This window comes from Anser cygnoides, chromosome 27, assembly GCF_040182565.1.
Source record: "Anser cygnoides isolate HZ-2024a breed goose chromosome 27, Taihu_goose_T2T_genome, whole genome shotgun sequence".
In the NCBI taxonomy this organism is placed as follows: Eukaryota; Metazoa; Chordata; class Aves; order Anseriformes; family Anatidae; genus Anser; species Anser cygnoides.
The window spans coordinates 1623589-1648535 of NC_089899.1; the positions used below are offsets into that span (position 1 = coordinate 1623589).

General features: G+C 43.3%; 2 protein-coding genes across 5 annotated transcripts; one reads left to right on the plus strand and one right to left on the minus strand.

Moving 5' to 3' along the window:
• Positions 1-677: 677 nt before the first annotated feature.
• On the minus strand, positions 678-6954 carry ARMC6 (armadillo repeat containing 6). Its single transcript, XM_048052423.2, has 8 exons — positions 6799-6954; positions 6110-6269; positions 5585-5667; positions 4314-4884; positions 3658-3803; positions 2961-3092; positions 2226-2363; positions 678-1401 (listed from the first exon to the last, which is right to left on the minus strand). The coding sequence occupies exons 1-8, from the start codon at positions 6880-6882 to the stop codon at positions 1189-1191; spliced, it is 1527 nt and encodes a 508-aa protein (XP_047908380.1). The 5' UTR covers positions 6883-6954; the 3' UTR covers positions 678-1188.
• A 1158-nt stretch (positions 6955-8112) lies between these two features.
• SUGP2 (SURP and G-patch domain containing 2) lies at positions 8113-24947 on the plus strand. 4 transcript variants are annotated; one of them, XM_013199683.3, is made up of 10 exons: positions 8115-8430; positions 9591-11267; positions 12067-12184; positions 12764-13272; positions 13431-13542; positions 14354-14871; positions 15830-15894; positions 16567-16703; positions 20123-20243; positions 20424-24947. In XM_013199683.3, exons 1-9 carry the CDS (start codon positions 8316-8318, stop codon positions 20241-20243), a joined length of 3372 nt encoding a protein of 1123 aa, XP_013055137.3. In that variant the 5' UTR covers positions 8115-8315; the 3' UTR covers positions 20424-24947. The 4 variants fall into 4 exon arrangements, with proteins under 4 accessions (XP_047908377.2, XP_013055137.3, XP_013055139.3 ...); XM_013199685.3 differs by having other exon boundaries at positions 23306-24947; XM_048052419.2 differs by having other exon boundaries at positions 20123-24947.

Sequence of the window (24947 nt, forward strand, 5' to 3'; positions counted from 1 at the left end):
TCACAAAGTCAGCACTAAGACACTTCTGCCGCTCTTGTTTTCCTGTCCCAAAAAGGCTCTGTGCAGAGCCAACCACCCTTCAACCATCCTTTTTTTTTTTCTTTTGGGATGCTTTATAGGATGGAACATTTCTACAGAAAATAGCACATTAGAAAACATCCATTCAAGTACAACATCAGCAGCAGAACAGGAGGAAGGTTTTATCGGCACCCGGAGCAGAGCTGGTAACGCAGCACAGCAGCAGGAGCCACTTGGCTGGGGGCACGCAGAAGCTTTTAGCTGCGGCTTCAGCAGCTTTCTGGATGTTTCAGCTCTGTCTCGCCTCCAAGTCCACAGCTGTTTTCAGACCACGAGGCATACAGCCTCTTCATTATCCTAATGGCCCTCTTGGATTCAGGGAAACGCTGCTCTGCTAAGAGGTAACCAAAGCCCGGGCTCCTCAGTGCTTCCTGCTGTGAGGTACCACTGCCAGTTTGTCCCTCCTTTGCTATTACCATCCCCACTACCAGTCCCCGACTTGCCCATCTCACTGGAGCAGAACACGACCTCTCCTCCTGGAAGCAAATGGCAACATGGCGAGGCACGTTGGTTTTGGCCACACCACTAGAAATCCTTATGTGCTTTTGTTTAAAAATGTTACGTCGGCTGAAAACCCCAAACAAAGAAGCCACACAGAATACGGTCAGCAGTAAAATAAGTTAGAACAGCACAACAGGACAGAACACGTTCACAAACGATGGGATCCCTCCTCAGCCCTCCCATTACCAGATCAGGCTGCTGGCCCCCATCAGCAGAGAGCAGAGGAGCAAACCAGAACCAGCTGCCATGGTACGCACCGGGCTCCTATCAGGAGAGACCCACCTTTGCTCATACTGTATAGAACAAAGCACACGGGACAGCCCTGTCTCGTACACAAGAAACATACATAACAGGGGGAGCAGATCATCTTCAGGCATTAGATGATTCAAGGAATGATTACTACAGAGTTGGTTTGCAGCCTTGGAATGCACAAAGCCATTTCAGCCGTAGCTCCCAATAAAAAGTTCACCGCAGCCTCACAAGCTAGGCATTTGCATCAGGTATTCCAGGTCAGTTTAACTGCAAGTTAATCCATGCCGCTTCGTTCCCCCCCTTAAGACTTCATGTACACAGGTGCTCTGAAGCTCCACTGCTCAGCGGACTGGTGATTCACTGAGCGAGGCTTCCCTTCTGACCTGTCCACAGCTCTCTGAGCTCCACTTTGCAGCCAAGATCTCGCAGGGCAGCTTTGGCCACATCGTCACAGTCCCTGTGCGTCGCGCGAGCTTCTGTTATTAGGTTCTCAGCTCCCATCTCTAAGATGGGCTGAGAAAAGTCCCGGCTCCGGGAGACCAGGTTGCGGATCAGCATGCAAGCCTGTTTCTGAGGAGAGAGGAAAACAAGAGGTATTAGCATCTTACACAGGGAAACACCATCCGAGTGGGATGCTGGCACACACAAAGCAGATCTGGCTCCAACCGAGGAACCTTTTCTGGGCAACCAAACGTGAGATGTTGTAGACAGCAGCAAACTATTTTCTGGGAGAATAAAATCCATAGACAAAAGCACGGCTGCTATTTTACGCTGATGTTTATACAACAAAACCTCCTGCTTCCGTCTGAGATTTACTGATGTTCCAACAGCAGCCAGGCAATACCAAGTACTTCTTTAAATAATATTAAGACAGATTTATTTATTTATTTTTTACAGCAGAGCCGCCTTTCCACCCCCGTGTATGCTCTTCCGTGTACCTTTCCTTTCACTTTGCTGCAGTAGCTTATGCTGCTCTTTCAAAAATATTTCCTAGGGTATTTTAATACTCTGGGGAGCATAAAATGAGAAATCAGAAGCTTGCCATGTAGGCATTTTACTCAACTCTGGAGAAAAGACGGCAATGTCCCCTCTGTGACATATCACAGTAGCACAAGATGGCTCTGAAAGAGCCCTGCTCTTTTGAGGAGAAGTAATGCCTCCAAGAGAAGCATTGCATGGTCACTTGAACCTGAAAGCAGGTGGGTCTGAAACCCAAACTGAATTTTGTTCTGACTACATCAGGACGACAGACACAGGGGGCCCTGCATTTAGATGCTGCAACTATCTTCCCAACACACTTAACTTTTCAGTGTTCATCAAGTGAAGGACAAACAAAGCAGCGAACACAACCAACACCAATCCTAACGAATAATCAAGAGCTGTAAGGCAGATACCTGGACAGCCACTTCTCGTGGGTGCGCTTTCATAGCCTGAAGAGCTGCCAGTGCCCCTCCGCCTTCCATGATGACGTTACAGTTCTCAGGTTTGCGCAAAGCCAGCATGCACAGCGCTGCACAACCTTGCTCACAGATCTACAAGACAAAGAAGAAGAGGAAGGCAATTGCTGAAAGTGTTGCTTTAATAAAATTAGATCTTTGGAGTTGTTTTCCTGTTTTGGGTGTTTTTTAATAAATAGTAATTTTTAGTTTCTCCCACTGAAACATCCTGCTTCTGTGGCACGTAAATTAAGTTTCATATGGTCACTTAAAACAGATTTTAAATAATTTCAATAGTGGCTGAAATCTGATCTGCAGTCCCAAAGGCGTAAACATTTTATCCATTATTCCCTTATTCAAGGACAAGAAAAAAAACTGTGATGTAGTAAGGTGGGCACACCTTTACATTTACAAAAGTATTCGCCAAAGCATGCACTTAACCACTCTCCATCAAGTGGATGTTAAGGGTTTAGTACATTGTTCACGTTATGAAAACAATTTTGTTAAACGCAATCATTTAACAAACGTACTTAGAATATATCTGCTCTCGGCACAAGCTGTTTATCAGAAGTAAGAGCACAGCCGTGGGCCGTTCCCCTACACAACGTGAGATAAGGCTGCTACATTATGCAGCCCGAAGCCCTCCCTTCCCAGCCGTTGGGGGACGTCGGCATCAGCCCAGTAGCTGCGTACCTGAGGGTTGGCGAGGTGATGGCTTATAGCGAGCACAATGAGGTCTGTCCCACCAGCGCTCACTATGGCATCTTTCACATCATCGTTACCTGCAACCGCTCGGATGGCGCTCAGCACCTGCTTCACCACATCCTGCGTTCAGTAAGAAAAAAAAGCTTAGAAAGAAGCAGAAAAAGTTTCACAGGCTTTTGAAAGCCATCCAGAAGATCCCCCAGCAACTCCACTCGAGCAGCTGTAATTCCCAGCAATGCTATTCTCATATTCTCACGTGTCAGGTGCACCTTCTTGCTAGACAGAATAATAAGGAGCTTGTTGGTTGGCAGAGGTTTTCAAAGTTTAAAGAACAGAACATCTCTTGAACCTCTTCTAGCTAGAATGGAGGAAAATCAGCAGCTCAGCTTTTCTGGGAGCAAGCAGAGTTCTGCTTGTGAGCCAGGGAAGACAGAGGAAATGGCCATGAGCATGGAGCACAATCACTCCGTTCTTATCTGACGGAGCACATGTAATCTAGTTCTGCATATAAGGCTTCAAATGAGGTAAATGGGATCAATGGCTGGATTTCAACACTAAGTGCACCTAAAATAATGCATTAATTCTAAGGTCTATTCACAGCTAGGATTTAAAAAATAAATAAATAAAAATAATCACAGCCTGCTGCATCATCCCCTCTCCCCAAAGTACACGTTACATCACTCACCGGATGGTCAATGCTGTCAGCCAGGAGAGACACCATGAAATTTAAGCCCCCGAGGTCCACAATTTCTTGACAGAATTCATTCCTGACAGAGAGGCGAGAAAGGGTGGCACACAGTTCACTGAGAACACCGGAGTTATCTGTGAACGCTGTAGAGGAAAGATGATAAACGGAGTAAGTATGAGCAAGAAGAGCTGCTAGCAGAATCAAGGTGTTTTAGTTTGCTTCATTAAAAAATTAAAAGCCACACAACCCCAGGAAACAGTGACTTCCCCTTTATAATTAAAACAGATCATCACGGATGACATTCTGTTCGTTCTGTAGCTAGACTGAGAGAGAATACCTCTCCCTGGCAGAAATGCAGCACCTCAGCAGGGATAGTGTGTCTGTAAACCTGCACTGGGCTGTAAAATCCTTCCTAAACAGACTGACAGATAGCTCTGGTAACTGTCACCTTGGTGCTGCTGATAGCTCTGGAGCAGTCATTGTATTTCTCTCCTGGGGCACACTTCATCAAAGGAATTAAATCACGTTAGTAGCAAACTTCCAAACCATCTCTGGGGAACTTCAAGTTACGGCAAAGCACGGGTTTGAGACAAAAAAAAAAAAAAGCACAGACGATTCAAAATTAAGATCAACAGCCAGGGGGTTAATCGTACCTTTTGCAGCCTCAATGAGGACCCTTAACCCGTCATTTTCCAACACGATCATTTTGGCGTGATCGTGAGCATGACCGAAGGGCACACGGATGTCGTCGTCAAACGTCATGATCCTGAGCGCCGAGGAGGCCGTTCGGACGACGTCAGCGCTGTCTCCGTGCTGCACTATGGCTCCGGTCAGGAGCGGCAGCACCCCACCTTTCACAAAGTCCTGGCGGTTCTGCTCGTGTTTCAGACAGGCGTGCCGAATGCATCGGATCCCAGCCAGAGTCATTTCAGCATCCTCTCGATATTCTTTCAGGGTTTGTAGCAGCAGATCCTGACCAGCAGCGTCAAGTAGGTCTGGCTGCCCATCCAAGATGGCAGACAGAGTACAAAAGGCTTTCAGCATTAAATTTCTGTCTCCCGAAGCCAACTGGCAGGCAGAGAATACCACAGAATAGGCACCGTTCTGCCCAGCCAGGTAGCGGAAAGCCAGCTGCTCTTTGCACTGGTCAGTGAAGACCACTAGCTGCTCGGCCATCTCATTGAGATCAGAGTTAGCAACACATCTCCCAAGGGAATCTAAAGTCTAAAAGACAAAAGAAAAGAAAAAAGAGAGAGAACGAGAGTTACTTTTCAACCTGAACTGTGAAGGAACAAGAACAGCTCCGTAGAGTTGGTTAAATTTGTTTATTTATAACAATGTCCTGCTTTTAAATTTCAAACGAATTTAAAATAGCTAAGAAACAGCTGTTTCAAAGAGCAACATTTTGCCTTCAACATTTTGTTTTCATGCATCAGTGTTGCAACGTCCCTGAATGTCAGTCTGACCGGCAGCAAGGGAACTGGGTCCCACTAGCACATTTCACAGGGGCCAAGGGCACACACAAGTAGTTTTATATCCTGGCTGGTGAGTGACTGCATGCAGTCCTCAGAAGAGCCAGCTAACAGCTCCCACTTATGTTACTCGTATTTCCTTCATTAAAGTTCTTCTGTGCTTTGACTACACCTGACAACGGCAGAATCTGCTTCTAAGTCGTGAAAGACAGCCTCTGCGTTTCCTAGCCAAGAAATATTGGTATTTTGCACTTACAAAGATAATGCTACTGGGAAGTACAAGCTAGCTCTTTGACACTAGCTCTGAGACCATGTGGGATTAACCACTCGTTTAAGAGCTCACAAAGAAACGGGGCAGAGGCAGTACAATATGTGTCTCATGATTCTTGTCTAATACTCAAACTCTTAGTTAACTCTGACCTTTAGAAGACAACACAAATGTATAGTCCTACCAGCAAAATTTCATGCTTTTGCTTTTGACCATTTTCGGAGGCAGGCTGCCGCACAGCTTTCACAATATTGCTTAGATCAACACCTAAAAGGAAAAAACAGGAACAAGATTCATATTAGTTACAGGACCTTAAGTAGAACTTGTTAAGTTAACTACAGCGAACAAAGATAGGCTTGTTGTAAAGCATGGACCAATGCACAAAGATGCTGAAAGGCTGCCAAAGCTCTGGTTAACTCTAATTGTCAGGTACATCCTGGAACAGAGAACTAATTCTGACTAAATCTCAGCTGGGAAAAAAAAAGTTCAATTTCATTCACCAAACCGCACCTTGCAGTTTCACTTAAAGCAGTTTCTCAGTCATAATTACTCCATTAAACTAGGTTAGCATTAATAGTATCTACATTCCACTTTACATAGGCTTCATTTCAATACTGAAGGATCAATCTTTGCACATAGGTTCTCCGAAATTTTGAGAAACCTCAATCTGTAATAACCTAATTGCAAGCGTGGAATTAATTTGCGATACCTTGGGACTCAAACTGCTGCACAGCCTCTCTCACAGCCTCCTCCGGATCCATTTCAAATTCCGTGATGTTTTCCTGCACGGCATCATCAAACGTTTCCTGCGCAATCTGCTTGGATCCCATTTTACTTGAACGGAGCAAACTCGAACCTGCTCCTTTGTCCTGTCAGGAGGAAAGCACGCAATTAGCTTTGCTGCGAGACCTTGTAAGGTTAAGGCAAGACACAGACAGCGACCTGCTCTTTTTCAAAACACAGCGCAGAGCTCGAAACCCAAAAAAATACTACAAAGGGGTGAATTTTTAACGTGCAGAAAGAGGAGAAAAGAAATAAGGGGGCCCTGCAGTGGCCCAGAATTGGGGCGGGGAGGTCGCTGCAGCTCGGCTGCGGATGGGCACGGGACCAGGGCCCCAGCTCTCCCAGCCCTGTCAGCCGGTCCTGCACCCCCGGGGGCTACCAGCACCCGCTCTCGGGCTACCACAACCCCCCCCCCCCCCGGGCTACCGCCGCCTGCCCCATGGCCACCACCGCCCGCCCCGGCCCCGCGCCTCCCTCAGCGGGCCCGGCCGGCCAGGAGGGCCCAGCCTGGCCTCGGAGAGGGCCCAGGGCCCGGGACCAGGCTCTGGGGGAGGCCGCGGGCGCTCAGCGGGACCCGGTTCCGCCCGGTTCCCCCCGGTTCCCCCCACCGCCCACCTCCGCCTGACAAAGAGCAGCGCGCTGAGGCGCCTGACCCGCCCCGGCCGCCGTACGCCCTGGCTCGGCCCTCTCAGTGCGCATGCATCAAAGCAGCGGGCCAAGGGGGGAGGGGGCGAAAAAAGTCACACCCGCCTCCCCAACGAGAAACGGCGCGGAGCGAAAAAGAGCACTAAGGCTCCTAGCGCGCACGCGCACCGCGCCTACTCTCCGCACGTGCGGTCGGGCGCGTTGTGCGCAGGCGCAGTGTGCGGGAGCCGCCAGAGGCGGAGGGGAGGGGAGGGGGCGGAGGGAGGAGCGCGGGGGCTGCTGGGAGGCTCCCGGGCGGAGCGGGCGGGGGGGGGCGTTGCGGGGCCGGGCGGGGGGCGCCGCCGGCTCGGTGAGGGCAGGGCCGGTTCCTGGCGGGGCGGGCCGCGGGGCGGGACGGGCCCTCCCCTCCTCCCGGGGCCTCCGAGCGGGGCGGCGGGCAGCCAGGGCCCGGGGGGGGGCCCGCTGAGGGGTGAGGAGGGCGGGGGGTGGCGGCGGTTGCGGGTGTTGCCCCCTCTTCGCCTCCTCCTTCCCTCACGCCGCGCTTCGCCTCGGGTTGGGCGCGGGGGGCTGAGGGGAGGGCAGAGAGGGGGCTGAGAGGGGGCTGAGAGGGGGCTGAGGGGATGATGAGGGAGCTGAAGAGGGGCTGAGGGGGAAGATAAGGGGGCTGAGAAGGGGCTGAGGGGGCTGAGAAGGGGCTGAGGGGAAGATGAGGGGGCTGAGGAGGGAGCTGAGGGGAAGATGAGGGGGCTGAAGAGGGCTGAGGGGAAGATAAGGGGGCTGAGAAGGGAGCTGAGGGGAAGATGAGGGGGCTGAGAAGGGGCTGAGCTGAGAAGGGGCTGAGGAGAAGATGAGGGGGCTGAGGAGGGAGCTGAGGGGAAGATGAGGGGGCTGAAGAGTGGCTGAGGGGGAAGATAAGGGGGCTGAGAAGGGAGCTGAGGGGAAGATGAGGGGGCTGAGGGGGGGAAGATGAGGGGGCTGAGAAGGGGCTGAGGGGAAGATGAGAGGGCTGAGAAGGGGCTGAGGGGAAGATGAGGGGGCTGAGAAGGGGCTGAGGGGAAGATGAGAGGGCTGAGAAGGGGCTGAGGGGAAGATGAGGGGGCTGAGAAGGGGCTGAGGGGAAGATGAGGGCGTTGAGAAGGGGCTGAGGGGGAAGATGAGGGGGCTGAAGGGGCTGAGGGGGAAGATGAGGGGGCTGGGGGGGAGCTGAGAGGGATGAGGGGGAACTGAGAGGGATGGGGGGGGGGTTGAGGGGAAGCAGGGGAGGCTGAGGGGAGAGCTGAGGAGGGGGAGCTGAGAGGGCTTGGGGAGGGGGGACTGAAGGGGGAACCGGAGGGTTGAGGGGGGGAGCTGCCGCCACCAGGCACTCTCGGGAATCCGCCTTGGCCGAACCCGGTGGGCGCCTGGAATGTGCCGGCAGCGGGAGGATCTCTCCGGCGGCCGTGCCCCGGTCAGGGACCGCATTGTGCTGTTTTGCTACAGGGGAAAAAATGGCCTCTCGGCGGATCACACGGGAGACGTTTGATGCTGTAGTGCAGGACAAAGTTAAGAGGTATCGCATGGACCGGACTGATGCTATAGAAGACACAATCCATCATTTTAAAGGTAAAGGAACCCGGGCATGACGTGCCGGGGATTATAGCGGCCGCCGTGGCGATAGCTATCTTAGATTTCTTGGCTTCTGTTTAGGCGTATTTGCCTGAAACGTGGACTTGTGCTGGTGTTTTTCCACATCCATTTTCGTTTTAGAGGCTAATGGCTTGGTATGGCTGACACTATTTTAATGTGGAGCGCAAATTCCAGGCAAAACCCGAATTTCAAACAAAGGAATTCTGTTCGGGCTGCATCCGAGAGTGGGTCCAATTTCAGGGCGGTCTCCAGAGACATCATTGCAGGGTGGAATTCTGTTGATGTCTGATAAGTTAAATAAATGTAGGAGTGCATTTGAGGCCTTTGAATCTTTGTATTTCATGTTATTTTTAGAGAAAAATCTAAAAGTGGGATGTTAATTTAGTGAATGCATACAAAACATCTGCAAATTCTTTTGTCTCCTAAATTTCATATTTAAAATGTCTAGAAAAACGACACGGATTACATTCATACAAAACTGGGTGTTTTAAAACGAGATCTGTTTTCTTTAAGTTGTCTTAGCTTCAAAGGAATTATTTCTTTTAAATACTTAATCTTTTGCCTTCTGAATTTAGGTTCTAGATTTGGGATTCCTGGATACCATACAGGAAATTCTAGTATTTCTGACTGTAATGTTATCTTAGATGATTGCGTGTGAATTTGTAGAAAATATGATCTTCTATTCAGCTGTGGAATTCTGATGTTCAGTGTGAGAACAGAGCTTTTGATTTTTTTTTTTTTACACCAGAGAAGTCTCAGCAGAAGCATTATTCACACAATATTGGAATCTTCCTAGACTGAGAAAAATTGTGATCAAGTAGAAAAGAGGCTTTATAGCAGAACTTGTATTTCAGCTTTAACAAGAGCAGAAGAGGATTTAATAAATTGTTTTGCAATGTGTGCATAGGCATTTTGGGTCATTTGTTGCTTTTTACATATTATGAGTTGTTCAATGTATATAGAAAAGCAAACAGGGATATCCTAAAGTTAGGGGTGCACACTGTTCTTCAAAAGTTTTGGTATGTCGACTCTGCAAGTGTCTAAATGTGCCTATTATGTTTTTTTTTCCTAAGACTACTTCTGTGCATCAGCATATTCATGTTTTTATCAGCATATTTATATTTTTATCATTGCAGCTCATTCAAGGCCTGTCCCAAGACCAAGATACGAAGACAATTTCCATGATGATGGAAGATACGACAATGCCCAGCACCATCCGCATGATGACTGGAGTGAAGACCCTAGAGATGACTATCCGGGACCTTCTTACAGAGCTGCGAGCCCTCTCATTAGGAAAGATAACTATTACCACGAACAGTACGGCCGCCCGGTGACTCGTGACCGGGAGTTTGGCCACCCAGCATCTCGAGATCGGGAATTTGGCCGCCCAGCTACGCATGACCGGGAGTATGGGCGCCCAGTTACGCATGACCGGGAGTACGGGCGCCCAGCATCTCGCGACCGGGAGTACGGGCACCCGGCCTCTCACGATCAGGAGTACGGGCGCCCCGCGGCTCACGACCGGGAGTATGGGAGCCTGGCTTCTCACGACCAGGACTACGGGCATCCCGACTCTTGGGAATCCACTGGACCGCATGAAACTGACTTCAGTTCTGCAGATATTTTAGGTGATTTTAGGTCGCCTGGACTCATGGAAGATGAGTATGGCAACATGGAAAGTCAGGAGTATGAGGTGGAGTTTGGAATTCAGTCTGACAGCGAGTTCCGACCCCCGGTGCGGAGGGGCGGCATTGGCAGGGGAAGAGTTCTGCGAGGAAAGCGTATTGTGAGGGGCGCTGCTAAAACGAAACTATTCAAAGGAGATATCAAAGCTCCCCTAAAGAAATGGAACACTAAAAAACTGCAGCCGGGCCCTGATCAGAAGCCGGCTGTGCAACCTGATCAAATGCCAGAAGCTGCTGAACGGCCTAACCTGAGGCCGGTGCCTGTCCAGCGCCCTAATCCAAAGCTGCCTCTGCGACCTAATCAGAGGCCAGCTATAACAACCCAGAGACCTATCCTCAGGCTTCCGAAGCCCGCACATGTTTTTAGAAATCTCAATTTTGACCTTGTGGACAAGTCTGACATTTTCTCAACGTTTGGAATACAAATCATAAAGTGGGCTGGATTTCACGCAATAAAAAACGATGTGGAATTTTCCCGGCTCTTTGGAGCTCTCTTTGAGCTGGAGACAGAAACCTGTGCGAAAATGCTGGCTTCGTTCAAATGCTCCTTAAAGCCAGAACACAGAGATTACTGTTTCTTTACTATCAAGAGTTTACAACATGCTGCTTTGAAAACTCCCAAGGTGGACAATGAATTTTTAAATATGCTGTTGGACAAGGGTGCTGTGAAAACTAAGAACTGCTTCTTTGAAATAATAAAACCTTTTGATAAATATATAATGAGGCTGCAAGACCGCCTGCTAAAAGGTGTTACACCTCTGCTCATGGCCTGCAATGCTTACGAGTTAAGCATTAAGACCAGTGGTTTTGGTAACCCCAGAGAAATGGCAAGTGCTTTTGAGACCACTGTTTCTCTTTGTCGTAAGTCTTTAGCACTTCTGGGTCAGACCTTTGCGTTAGCGTCTGTTTTCAGGCAAGAGAAAATACTTGAAGCTGTAGGGCTCCAGGAAATGGCTCCAGCACCAACACTATTCCCCAATTTTGATGATTCCACGTTGTTTGGAAGAGAGTACATTGAAAACTTGAAGGCTTGGTTAGAGAAAAGTGGATATCCAATTCAGATGAAAAAAGCTGAAGCAGACTCCACAGTACAGCTTCAAAAACCCTCTCCTGACGCTAAAGTTACAAGTGAGTGAACGGTTGTAGAATGCCTTGCAGTACGTAATTGCTTTATTTGTCACTACTGCTTAATCTCGTATCTTTTATGGCTTTACTAGGTCAGGAATTCCAAATTCTGGGGTCTCCATGTAAACCCCTAGCAGTGCTGAGGCAGGTAATTCTGTCTACTGTAGCTATCACTCCAGGTTCTGTGCCAGGCTGTACAGATGAAAGTACGTCCCCTTTCTCCCCTCTCCCACACGCGTTTATGTTTCAAATCAAGGATTTTCACCTCATGCATTTGGCTGCCTCAGCTGCCCTACCCTCCAACGTCACACCTTCCAGATAGGCCAGGACCACTTCTGCAGCTGGCTACGTTCCAGAATAAACGTTTGCACATAAGCAGAGTCAGAGACATTACCATTACCAGTTTTATCAGATGCAGGCCTATATTTTTAAGCTGTTTATACACAAGCTATAGGAATGCCATCTTCCCTGCTGTCTTAGGCCAGTTCATCCTGTCTAAAGCATTCCTGGCCGTTACTGTACTCATCTGCTCTTACCTAATTGGACTTGAGATACTTTTGCAGTGAGGTCTTGCAACACTGACACCAAGTGACTGATAATTTGCAACTTACCTCTTCAGAGTAGTGCTTGAATATACTTTTGTTCATTCTCCTTAATTTCCTCCAGCACCAAGAGAGGGCAGTTTTTGTGCCAATACGTTGAAAAATTGCAAATGTCAATATATCAAAGAATAACCAAGGTGACATATTCATACCCTGTTGATGAAAATTACTCAATGGCTGCATTTTATTTCTTCCTACAGTCCCCCAGCGAGCTGATCGGAAAATCGTAGAGACAATTGAACAGCTAGTGAACAGCATTGTTTCGGGAACCTTGTCTGCCAAAGAGAGAAATGCTCAAAAGAACAGTCCTGAATACTGGTAGGTGTGTTTGAACAGTATGCCCTGCTACTGCTTTGCTCTCCTGGAGATATTTGGATTATATTTCATTAAATTCACTATTTTATTCAACGGGTGTATGATCGAAACCTGTTGTATATTTAACTAGATTATTTGAAAATCTTTGTGCTTCCTAATGTCCCTGGAAATTGTCCTCTTGCTCCTGTTTTGTGTAGTAGACCTCGTTCCTTTTGATCTGTCAAGAATGACCGTATGTCAATCCAAGTTCAAGATACTCAAAATAATTTACATTTACAAGGTGAACATATTAAATGAATGTGCTTAAAATAAATATATAGTAACATTTCAGACTTCCTAGCCAGTAATGTTGGCAAATGAAAGCTGAGATGCTTCCAAGTGTAATAATCTTTCAATATGACAGTATCACTCCATGTGTGAATTGCAGCGTAGCTGATTAATTACTAGCCAGATGATTTATGTCAAAGCCCTCCATCATTTACTTGCTTGGCATACTTTGTATTTACTTGTTGCTTTAGAAATGAAGTTGCCTCTTAGGCTTTCGGGTTTAGGCTTTATGTGTACGATTTTCTTTTTATTTAGGTTCTTGTCTGATGAAGATAGTCTAGAATACAAGTATTACAGGCTGAAGTTATCAGAGGTGCAAAGACGGACATCATCAGGAAAGGAGGCAGGTGGTGAGGGCAGAACACTAGAAGAAGCTGCAACAGAATCGGTCAGAGCTATGTTGTATGCCAGGAAAGTCGCAAGTATTAAGAGAAGGCTATTTAAAAGGAAAAGGCTTGGAGTTATTGCACAACGTGGAATTCGAGGAAGGAAGGTGAGGAGAGCAACCATAGGGACGCAGACTGTGCTTTCAGCTGGCACAATGCTGAAACACCAAGACAAGCATCTTCAAAGTTCAGTCGAATCAAAGCCTTCTATGTCAGAAACCAACGCGTCTGAGAAGAGCTCTTCCCTTGATGCAACCTCATCTTTACAATGTGCCACCAGTTCAGAGGCCCCTCTGCCAGCAGAAGAAAGGGCGGATTCTGAGGATTTAGTGGCATCATCCGAACTCTTCCTACCATTGCCCTCTCAGTTTCCTGATGGTAAGTGACAATTCAAGATTAGATTTTAAACTGCAAATTAAATTGGAAATTCTAATCATCATTTGTTCTGTGAAAGTAGATCGTTCTAAACTGTGCTGACCTTCAGTGATGTAGATTTTGTATGGATCTGTAGATAAGGAGTGTTCTGTTTTCTGCAGTGGATGCTAAAACGATGGAAACTGCTGAGAAGCTTGCCAAGTTTGTTGCTCAGGTAGGACCAGAAATTGAGCAGTTCAGCATAGACAACAGTGCAGATAACCCAGATCTGTGGTGAGTAACCTACACATTTATCTGTCTGACCAATAAGAAAAAACAAAATCTAACTGAACGATTATTAAAGTGAGATTTCCTTTTATTATTTTTTTGACATGCATGCTTTTATTTGATATGTTTAGGGATGGAGGATTTTGAGCAATACTTCCTCTTGTCCTGTTCAGCACCTCTATTAATGGTAAATGTCCAAAGTAACTAAGAAAGAAAATCATTTCTCCAAAATGCACGTATACTGAAATATTTACTCTTTTTCTTTTATATCCTAAGTAGTCAGCTTGCATCTTGAAACAAGTGTTCTGCCAAAGTACTTTCAATCTTTTTTTTCTTTTAAATGAGGCTTTGATTATAATGGCCTATGTGCCCTAGCGTAAATTAGCACAGATCTTTCACTTTCAGTTGTACTGTGCCAACAGAAATGGAGCCCTGTTGTCTTTTCTGTCTCCCTCAGAATCAATAAATCTATTTCTACATACACCACATAACTGAAATTTGGAAGACCTGAATTCTCTTCTGGGGTCTGCTGTTTGCCTTCTGGGTGATCTAGAGCTAGCTTCTTGTCTTAGTTTGTCCATCTGCATAATGAAGATAATTGTACTAAATTCTTCACAACACAATTTGGGAACCACACCTCTTAAGAGATGAGGAGAATGATTGCTGTACTTAGCACATGTTGCAGGGGAATCCTACAGTTCTTCAAAAACATATCTGGAATGACTATTCAAAAAGCTAAAAAGAGATTTATTTGTAGTATCTTGCTTGTAGATGAGAAAATCTTACTGATATTATTTTCGCTGTAATTTTTGTCCAGGTTCCTACAGGATCGAAGCAGTTCTGCTTTCAAGTTTTACCGAATGAAAGTCTATGAGTTATGTCCATCTATCAACTTCAGCGCTGTGCCAGAAGCAACCGATGCTGGGGAAAACGCTAAACCTGAAGAGAGAAATTTGGATATTTCAGAAGAGGAGGAGGAGGAAGATGAAGAAGAGGAGGAGGAAGACAATGAGGAGGAAGCGGAGTTTGAGGAGGATATTTCTCGACCTTTGGAAGAAATGGAGCAAGCAGAGGAGGGAGAAGAGGATGATATCTCAGCAGGTAGAAGTGCGGAAAACCTTGCTGAAGAGTTGATTTCCAAGACAGGAGAGGAAATTTCAACAGGTGAAAAGCAGCTAGCTACATCATCTGATGGTGCTATACCAAATCTGTCAACACAGGCATCAACTCCTGCTCCTGGTACACTATTTCCCCGCAAACGAATCAGCAGCAAGTCTCTGAAAGTCGGTATGATTCCTGCATCTAAAAGGATATGCCTCATAGAAGAACCAAAAGGTGAGTGCTACAAGTAAGTTTTGTATATATCAGTACAGAATTTGAGCATTTTATGTACTTTGTTACTGATTGTTACTGGCTGAAAGATTAACAAAATTGGATACAGTGTTCACTTGAGATGGAAAAGGAAATTCTGAATAAATGGTGTAACATTTTTTTTTGTATTGTGGCGTGATAGCAAACTTTGCTATTTGAGATTGAGATTACCCGCGTAAAACATCGTTCCTCAGATATCTCTAAGTGTATGTGAATGTTACCTTTTCTCCGGGGCTTAAAAAACCCACAGTAGTCGTTTTTGCAGGTTTCAGTTCATCAGTGTATGACAGGTTTAACAGGCCTAAGTATAGCACTGAACACATTTTGAGTATCTGACAACTCTAAATATATTTAGACTTTGGATTGGCCTGCTAAATTTTGTCAATACAGCCACAGCAGGGAGGTGGGTCATGATATCCTAAAAATTGAGATATAAGTAGCTTAAAGCTGATCACATGTGCTCTGCAGCTGCTTTAACAAATGTGTTCTCTCTGTGTAACAATATTTATTGGTGAAGGCTGTCATTTGTGATATGAAAATGATATACAATAACCCCATATAGGTCCAGGCTGAATTTTCTGTCAGAGTATTACAGAAGCTCATGGAAATGGAAGGTCTGAAGTCCTTATAGTAAATCATCCATCAGTGTATTGCTGGCAAGATATATCCAAAACTCTATGCATGAACGCACTTGATTCTCCTTTTTTTTATGTAGTTTGCGGGGCAGAGGGGAGTTGTCTGGCTGTTTTTTGTTTTTGTTGTTGTTGGGTGGTGGGTTTTTTTTTCATTCTGATCTTTCTTGATGATTCTGGCCTTAGGCCAAGGCATTGAGTTAGAGTTCCACTTGAGCATGTACTTTTTGAGTTCTGTATTAAAATTGGTTTTCTTTACAGCTGATTCTTGTCTTTGATTTGACTTGCAGTGCACGAACCTGTCAGAATTGCTTATGATAGGCCTCGTGGTTGCCCAGTTACAAAGAAGAAGAAGGTAAAGAACTCTTCTGGTTTGCCATTGCATTCTGAGAATCAACTGTCTTTATAGGAAATAGCCTCTGAAAAAGGTGTTATTGTCAAAAATTCAAATTAAAATCAGAAGAGCCTGGTCCTCAGAAAGACTAAATCTGAAGAGAGCCATGACTCCTGTTATCTTGTAACTACCTCTGTCAAAATTAAACATACCATGATTAGAGCAATATTGCTTTTTTATAATATCTGTGTATTAACCCTCTTAAAAAAAGAAAAAGAAAGAAAGGAGTGCATTGCTGTCTGGAAAACGATGTAATTTTTTTTTGAACATTTAGTGAAATGCCATTTGCCTGTTGCTGTATTTGTAGTATGGATTCAGTCATTAGATCATTTAATGGTTGTTAATAAAAAACATAACTACCATTTAAAATATTAAAATAGAGTACACTTTCATAATGTAATTAAACAGATTCTGAAGCGGAAATATATATATTTTTGTAAACTGGCAGGACAGATATTTACTCTTAGACTTTTTACGTGTGGCTACAGGAAGTGCTGCTTAAAACATAATTTTGCATTTCCAGAATCTTAAACACAATTAGTTTATACACTTTTTTGGGGGATTAATTTTTAATATATTATTGCCCTCTATAGTAATAACAAAATCTTTTTAAAATTTTTTTCCTCCCCACAGAAACCAAAAGATTTAGAATTCTCACACAAGAAACTGACAAACAGGAATGTAGGTTTCCAGATGCTTCAGAAGATGGGCTGGCAAGAAGGACATGGCCTGGGTACACGAGGAAAAGGAATCAGAGAGCCTGTAAAAGTGTATGTAATGGGAACAAAATACAGAAATCTGACAGCTGTGGAAAAGGCTGGGATTCTAGTAGCAACTATTTTTATCTAACCCACCTTGATGTGGCCAGTTCCGTGTTTTGTTTCCTTCTTGATGTTGGCCTCTGGCCTCAGCAAAGTTGAGCGTGAAGACTTCACGCGTATTTCTGGCCGGGCTGGGCAAAGTGTGGTCTGGAAGGTGGCTGTTCCTTGCTGTACAATTTGACATCACTGAAGGCTGCAGTGTGAATGCTGCAGGGTGTGGACACTTCTAAAGATACCTGGGTGCCTCTGTTATTCAGGAGGTGTTTTGTTTGGCGTATTTATTTATTTTTTAACACCTAGTATTATCCTGGGAATCTCCTTGCTGCCATACTAGGTACATTCATAGCACATAAATAGATTTTAGGAATATTATAAACAGTACTCCCTAGGTTTAGGCAACAAAATATTTTCACTGTAAATACACGATGCATTCCAGCGCGTGCCGAAAGAGGTAAGTGCATCTGCAAGGTAAGTGTGCTTTTTCCTTTTAAGTGTAGTTTTGTTTTTGAATCTTCATTTTGTCTTTTAAAGTTGCTGTATCCAGCGTCCACTGCTGCCAGCACAGAGAACGGATAATATCTTCTTCAGCTCCCTGACTGAATAAGGAGGCAGAATCAATTTATTTCTATCTAAACCCGTATGCCAAGCTCTCAAGTCCATGCATATAGTTTGTGGGTTAACATTCCGGTTTCTCCAGGGATTTCTATTTTCTCTTCATGCTTTTGACAGTATTGGTCATTTTAATTGGTGGCATACTTCTAGTTGTTTGTTTTCCTTTCTTCCTTACGGCTCCCTGTGGTCCAGTGGCCATTACTGTATTTTCCACTGATCTTTCATCTGCAGCAAATGGATAATGACAGAGCAGCGTACCTCTCCTGTGGCTGTCTGGTGATCACAAATGTTAGAACCTCGGGTTCTTAACTTCAGCACTTGTTGGGACCGAAGATATTAGTAACTTTTTTTTTCATTTCTATTGCTGCACAGCTAATCATAAGCTAATTGTAGCTGGTCTGACAGTTATTCCCTCACATTCTGAAAGTTTCTGGCTGTGTTTAATATGTGAAAATACTGGTTTTCCAGCATGCGTCCTCTTGTAAGGACACATGCAAAATAGTGAAGGTCTGCTCTCTGTACCCCTTACAAAAACTTGTTTACCTTTTCTGTAACAAAGAGGTAAGTCCGTATCTGACTGTTTTCATGGTGTCTACCTCTCTTTACTTTCCAGCCAAAGTCATTCTGTGGACAATACTTTACAACAATCTCAGTGAGAATGAAACCAGTGCAACTTAACATTTTGCTTTCTCTTGTTTGTTGCTTTGATACAGTGCTGTTTTTTTTTTTCACCTAGTAACCTGTAGCCTCTACACTTTCCTCCCCTTTTTTCCTCCCAGCTCTTCTACTGATGACTTGTTTAAAAGTCCATGTGCTGTCTCATCTCCTCTGAGCAAAACGGGAAGGATTAATAAGTAGCCACTCCAATCCCAGCGTAGAGCTTACCTTGATCATTATATGATGCTGGTATCTAAAACTGATACATGGAGGCACATCAGTTGTTAGTGGAACCTGAGGCTCTTTTTTATTGGAAAAACTTACGGCTTGTCTTTGAAAGGTTGCAAGAGCAACTCGTATTTTAATTTATGTTACTGTAAAAGGTTTACGAATTGGGTGGTGACTCCTCAAGGAAATGATGGCACCAAACATTTTAAAGGGAGTTTCATGTTAGCCTTGTGTTGCTTTTCCCTGTCTTGAGAATTTTACTTGTCACAGCTCTGGGTCTGACCAATTCTACAGTTCAAGAGGTATCCTAAAACCAAAACATATCAAAAAACAAACAAACAAACAAAAAACAACCACTTAAAGGCAGAACGCTGTAGTGGGATAGACGTTTCTGTGAGTAATTATGTCTTTGATTAGTTTCTTTATTCTGAGAGTAGTCTAGAAGAGGAACTATAGTGTAACTATCAACAAAACAAAGTGTTCTTTCTAACTGGAAGTATGAAGCAGCCCTTATGTAATGGAAGCAGCAAATGAGGTGTCTGCTTCAAAGAGTTCATGCTTTAAAAAAAAAAAAAAAGTCCAAATAAGTGTTTTAAGAGTGTGTATATGTAAGGTATTTGGTATTTTGTAACCTGTCGAATTCTCTTTGGGAAGATCTTAAATGCAGGGAACATATAACTCCATGTGGGAATAATAGACATTCTTTAGACCAAGAAATTGAGAGGATCTTTTAGGTGTTTTACTTCTAAATGTAATTTAAAATGTGACTTTACTTGTTCGTGTAGCTGCAGTGTCAGACTCTAGTACCATTCAGAAATAAAAAGAGCATCCAGGATTGTGGACTGTAAAGTTCAATTTGCTTGTCAGAGCCTTTGAATATTCTTTTAGACTTGCGTAACAACCTACTTGGCTGAAGTGGACCTGTTATTACAGAACTTAGATAAGAACCATTTTTCTTTATTTAAGATTCGCAGATTAATTTCAGTACATGGGGCAATCTAAAAAGTTTTTCCTACTTCATGTAATGAAATCTCTAATAGCTAATACTTACGTAACTGACCTGGAGGATAAACCTGGCACAGGGTATCATTCCTGTGGCAGAGTTTTCATTAATCTTAGCTTTGTAATGGGTATGGTCTATGCAAATAGGCTGGAGAAAGAGATATTTTTGTTAATTATTTGTGTCTCTGCATTCTTGTGGGTCATCCTCTCCCATCTACTTCCAGGGTAGAAAGCTGTTTTGATATTGTTGAGGCCCGTCTGCTTCTGTTGACATGTTTGGATGAAGAGAGAGATGAGTTAATGACTTTTTTTTTTTTCTTGGAAGGGCAGGACCTCCAGGTTTTGTCTATGGTGTCTATTGTGCAAGACTTCAGCTTGCTTGGGGTACTAGAAATCTCAAGCAAGCAGCACTATGTTCCCTTGGTAAAAATTTCATCTTTCATGCAGAGTTAGTGGTGTTTCCTACTTACTCCTCAAAGTCTCTGACTTCTGCAGTTTTTGAAATGTAAGAAACGAGGCAATTTTCACCATCTTTTCAACAGAGAATCCTATCTGCCATGAATAAAGTGGTTAATACAAAAATTCATGTAAGAATTTGATCTGTTAGATGATTCTATCTACGCTGTTCCCTTAATGTGGTAGGAACATTTTCTTCTAGTGGGTGTTTGCATGTGTAACGGGAGGTGGGAATTATTTTATAGTTGATCTGGTATGTCAGGTACCAAGCCTTTGCTCCCTTCCTCCCCCAAATGAAGCAGAGGTACTTTCCACTCGAATTGTGTCTTTTGGAAGGTATTGTTAAGATCTCTTCTGCACATTGTCGAATGTAACGGAAACAGTGTGTTCTAACTATTCATTTTACTCCCTAGGGGTGCTACCTCTGCAGGGGAGGGCTTGGGTGTTGCAGGGGAAGAAAATAAAGAAGATGCATTTGATGTTTTCCGTCAAAGAATGATACAAATGTACAGGCAGAAAAGAGCAAGTAAATAGGTATGTGCAATGGACAAGTCTGGTTTGTGAATTCCTGCAAACATTAAAATACCATTTTTTTTTAGTCTTCCTTTACCAAGAAAATGTGGTTGTTTCCATGAGTATATCTGGCTTCTTAACGTTTCAAGAAAATCCAGCCCTACCTTGAACTGCTGAATTACCCCAAATCTTACTTTCTAGGTATGACATAAAGAGACTCGCTCACTAGAAAGTGCATGGATATGCAAAGGCTGCTGTGTGAAAGATCTTCAGCAGAGTATGCCAGTATGAAGAACTCTTTGTTCTATAGTAGTGGACTTGAACACTAATGTATTAAAACATTTTCCCAGGTTAAAGTTAGTCTTGTATTTAATTGTGCAAGCTAACAACTTGGATGTCATCTTCTGAGGAAGAAACAGCTGATTTTGTTCTCGGAAGTGCCTGTTTACCTATCTCTTTGGCCAAGTTTGCCTGTTTTGTGATGAGATGGCTTACTACAAACAGAATAAGCAACATTAAAATTATGACTAGCTTGCTTCGGCTCTGTTCCTTTCTGAAGCCAAGAACCTTCTCAAATTCAGATCTTAATGCAAGGCAGTCCAGTTTATATTTTACTACATTTTGTTGATGGGCTGATCTTCTGATTCACTTCTGGAGTCTGCATAAAGCAGTTTCTTTTCCTCTACACAACAATTTCAAGAAGAGTCTCTACCTGTGTGCTTATTTTATATAGGATTCTATACTTTAAGTGTAGGATGAATAACTGAGTTCATCTGAGTCTGAGAACACTAACTCTTCCTTGAAAACTTCGGCTGCTAAGGTTTACCGTTGCAGCAAGCAAGCAGTACATATTTTATGTGTAATTTTTGATTTACACAGATTTGCAGCTCTTGTCCAGCAAATTCTTGAGTAATCTCTTTCCTTCTCAAAGAAGTTTTAAGTCATGACCTGGTACAATCCATGTGTCTGCATGCGAAAATGCTGAAGGAAGATACTTGGAAGTCAGATAATCAGAAGTGGAGCATCAATTTTTTAAGACCGTCAGTTTAGAGAGTTGTTTCTGTTTCTATTAAACATTTGCTTTGCAGAAGTTCTTTGATTGGAAAAAATCCCAAGAAATAAGACAAAAAGCTTGTCATTCTGAGGGACTATTCCAGAACACACTGAAAGAGAAGACTGGATTAATCTACTCTGCTTCAACAAAAAGCAATTCCAAACTTCTTGGTGAAGCAGCTCTGAAGACATGAAAGCTTTAGCAGTGTTACCACAAATAAACGTTCAAGGTCTGATCATTCATCTTTTTCAGACTAGCACATCAATAAGAGAGAGATCTGTGACTGGATTACTGAAAGTGACAGAATGTAATATCACACTTTTTAGCATACTCCTCCATCATTACCTTTCTCAAACAAGTCAAAAGTCTTCACTTGAGTGTTACAGTACCAAAACCTACTTCACTGACGTTCTCTTTAAAGAGCTTATCTTGAGCTGACGCATGTTTTGCTTACTAGGATTGAGTGCTGTCTTGCTGATGTTTTCATCCTGCATTATGCTTCTTGCAGAGCAAAGAGCTTGTGGTACACCACTAATAGCACCCCACAGTAATGTTGCAGCATCTCAAGTTCCTAACTGACAAATACGCGAGAAAACGTGCTCTTCAGTTATCAACTTGCCTGTACCTGCTGTTTAAAGAACAAAATTATACTCTCTATTAAAAACCCTGCTGGTTGAAAGGGAGTGTCTTCGTTTTCATTCTGTAGCAACAAACTTTTCTTGCCTGTAACAACCAGTTCTAGTTATGAATGCAAGTTTTTGTTTTTCTTTACAGTATGAGTCTGTGAAACCAAAAGAAACAATATCATGTCATGGTGTAATTTTCTGATCACTCAATTTTAGTTGCTTTGAAGCACACGATCAGTGAATAAAACCATAATGGCAGGTATAGAAAAATGTCATGCTGGTAGTTCTGTTTTTCCATGAACATCACGTGTCTTCACCTTTACATTACAAGAAGCTGAAGCATGAAGGCCAGAAATACAAATGAGTTTATCTGGTTATTACACTTGATTAAAGATTAGGTTAGGGGGTTCTTGTAGGCTTTACTTGGAAGTACTTACAATCCATGAATGTTTTGGACCACAGGCTACTTTAAAGGTCATCGGTTATGATATTTGGCAGTGTACACTTATCTGTTAAGTTTCCATTTGGGTTTGTTCTTCACTGCCTCTCTTTCTTTCCAGTGCCTGTTTAGCAGTTATGCAATGTAAAACTTGAGCCTTCCAAAAAGGAGATCTATCAGTCACAGCCTGTTTTAGAATGACAGTCTGGAACCAATATTGTTGGCTTCTGAGCTATTTCTCAGATCCCCTCAGAAGCTTTTCTTTTAGTTTCGTTGATGAACCTGCCAGTATTGCTGTTCACTATTTTTATTTCCTTGCAAACTTCCAGTTCACCTCTTCTTTGACATTCACATTTTGGAAGCATTCTTGATTATATGTTACGCTACTTGCAAAAAGGCACAAGGCAAAGTGTAGTTTCACTTTGGATTGAAATCCACTCTCTCGCCCAGATCAGCATTCTGTGCTACTCTGATTTAACCCGAGTTTGTTGGGCATAGTACCATTTGGGGTGCATTTGCTAAACACCTACTTACCCAATCTGGGAAAACTGTTGGTATCCAGATTGGAAAATGGTACCTTCCTTTCTGATTGCAATGCAGAGTATAATGCTGTCTTGAAAATAAAGGTGAACGTTGGGAAAATCTTAATCTGCTACCCTGGATGACTGTAGTGTGGTCTATCTTTCTTGTGCCAAACTTTAATTTTGGACAAGATATCAGCAGAGCAGTATTGGTGCTGAGATTCCAGTGTTGCTCTCAAAGTGGGTTGCCATTTGCCACTTTTATCTTGTGTTACCAAGAGATGACCTTACGCTCCTTTTCCAAAAGGAATTTCCTTTTATTTTGACCTGCTTTTGCAGGCAGCTCTGATTTGAAAAATTTAAATACGTGTACATGTGAAACATTTGTTATGCAGATACATTGCCTTGTTTAAAGTTTACTAGCTTTTTTTCTGTTATTTTAGTTCCAGGCTCTCTTCCATGAAGACTGCAAGCTTCAGTGAACATTTTAACTAACTTCAATGGTGTGTCTACTGTCTTTTGGTTGTTTTTTTTTTTTTTTTTTGCCATTAATCTTGTAGAGCAATTTGCTAGTTTCTGTTCCATGCAAATTGGCAGTAGTGCTTAGCTAGTAACATTAGCTGCTTATGTTATTGGATAACTGACATTTCTTTTTAGTGTAAGTAAACATGTTAGCATTGTTAATCTTTTAATATCTGCAATAAATGTAGAACTAAACAATTGCTGGTTTAAATGTTTTGCTTGTGAATTTGGCCATTTGTAAGAGATATGCATCATTTTTGGCACTAACAAGTGGAATTGAGATTATGCAGTGTTACATTAGTGTAAAGCAGGATTTTATAGTGTACGAGGGAAGGAAGGTCCCTCTGTTTCTGTGCTGCTAAGTGTTTCTGTTGAGAATACCCACTAAATCATTTCTTAGTCACTGTTTCATGTGGCTTCCAGTGCTTTAAACCCATACACAGCAGTGTTACTCTCCACAGGAATGCCAAAACCAAGGTGCCCCAGTCAGAATGCAAGAGTTTTACCCTTTATTCACGTATCCCAGGAATTAGTTGTCTCTCTGATTTTCGTTGTGTACTGACTTTAAGAGAGCAAAGCTTTCTCTTTACGTATATGTGTGTGGTTTACCGTTGCCTTTAAAATCAAATTCCTTTATAAGACAGGATATGAGGGGGAAAATTGCAACAAAATGAAACAATTTTAACAATTGTGCAGCCACCTTCTATTTAGAGGTGAAGTGAGTGTTTATTTGCTAAAGATACCAGCTAGGTCTCCTGCTCCTTGCTTTTATACTGACAGCTGTGGCATGCTTTACTAGACAAGCTGAAGTCCTGGCTATACCTTTTTCTTCCTTTTCCTCCTTTGCCTTCAACAATTTATTATATGTAAGGACCTGGTTCTAGAAGAAGGGATGTTTGCTCTCGTTGGAGAGAAATGAGGAGATCCCCATTTTGGGGGAGGTGCTCTAACAGAGTAAAAGAACTATAGTTAATAAATAATACACTGTTTGGAGTAATTGTGTTGGAGTAATATGGATTTTTTTTTGCCTTCAAGGCTTTTCTTTGGTGTAATATCAGTGACGTTTTTCCTATTTATTGGTTTTTGTTTATGTTAGACAACACTACAGCATCCTTAGTGTGAACACTTAATCTGTGCTGAGATGTTACTTCTCAAAATCAATGTACAGTATTTTTTTTCTATTGATATTCCGTTCTGCTTTAAAGTTAACCCTGACGTATGGTGCCCAAAGAAAGTCTGGACTCAGAAATTCAAATACTGTTATTTTGGATTGTTTTCTATCCTACAAGCAGGTGTATTTTCTAATTGAAAATGAAGTCTTGGAAGTGCTGTACCATCTGTCATTCTGCATATCTCATGACTGAGTGGCCAATCACAACCAGACTGTAGATTTGAGCAATAATAAACACCTGAAATGAGAATATGCTCAAAGAACAATAGGGTACTTCTGAAATAAATAGTTTTTGTGAACCTTGTTAAGTAGGTAACTTGCTGGATTGCAGCAAGTGTGGAAAATGTTTGCATTATCTGTGGGCAATAAAGTTACTGCTGTTTAAGAAAGTG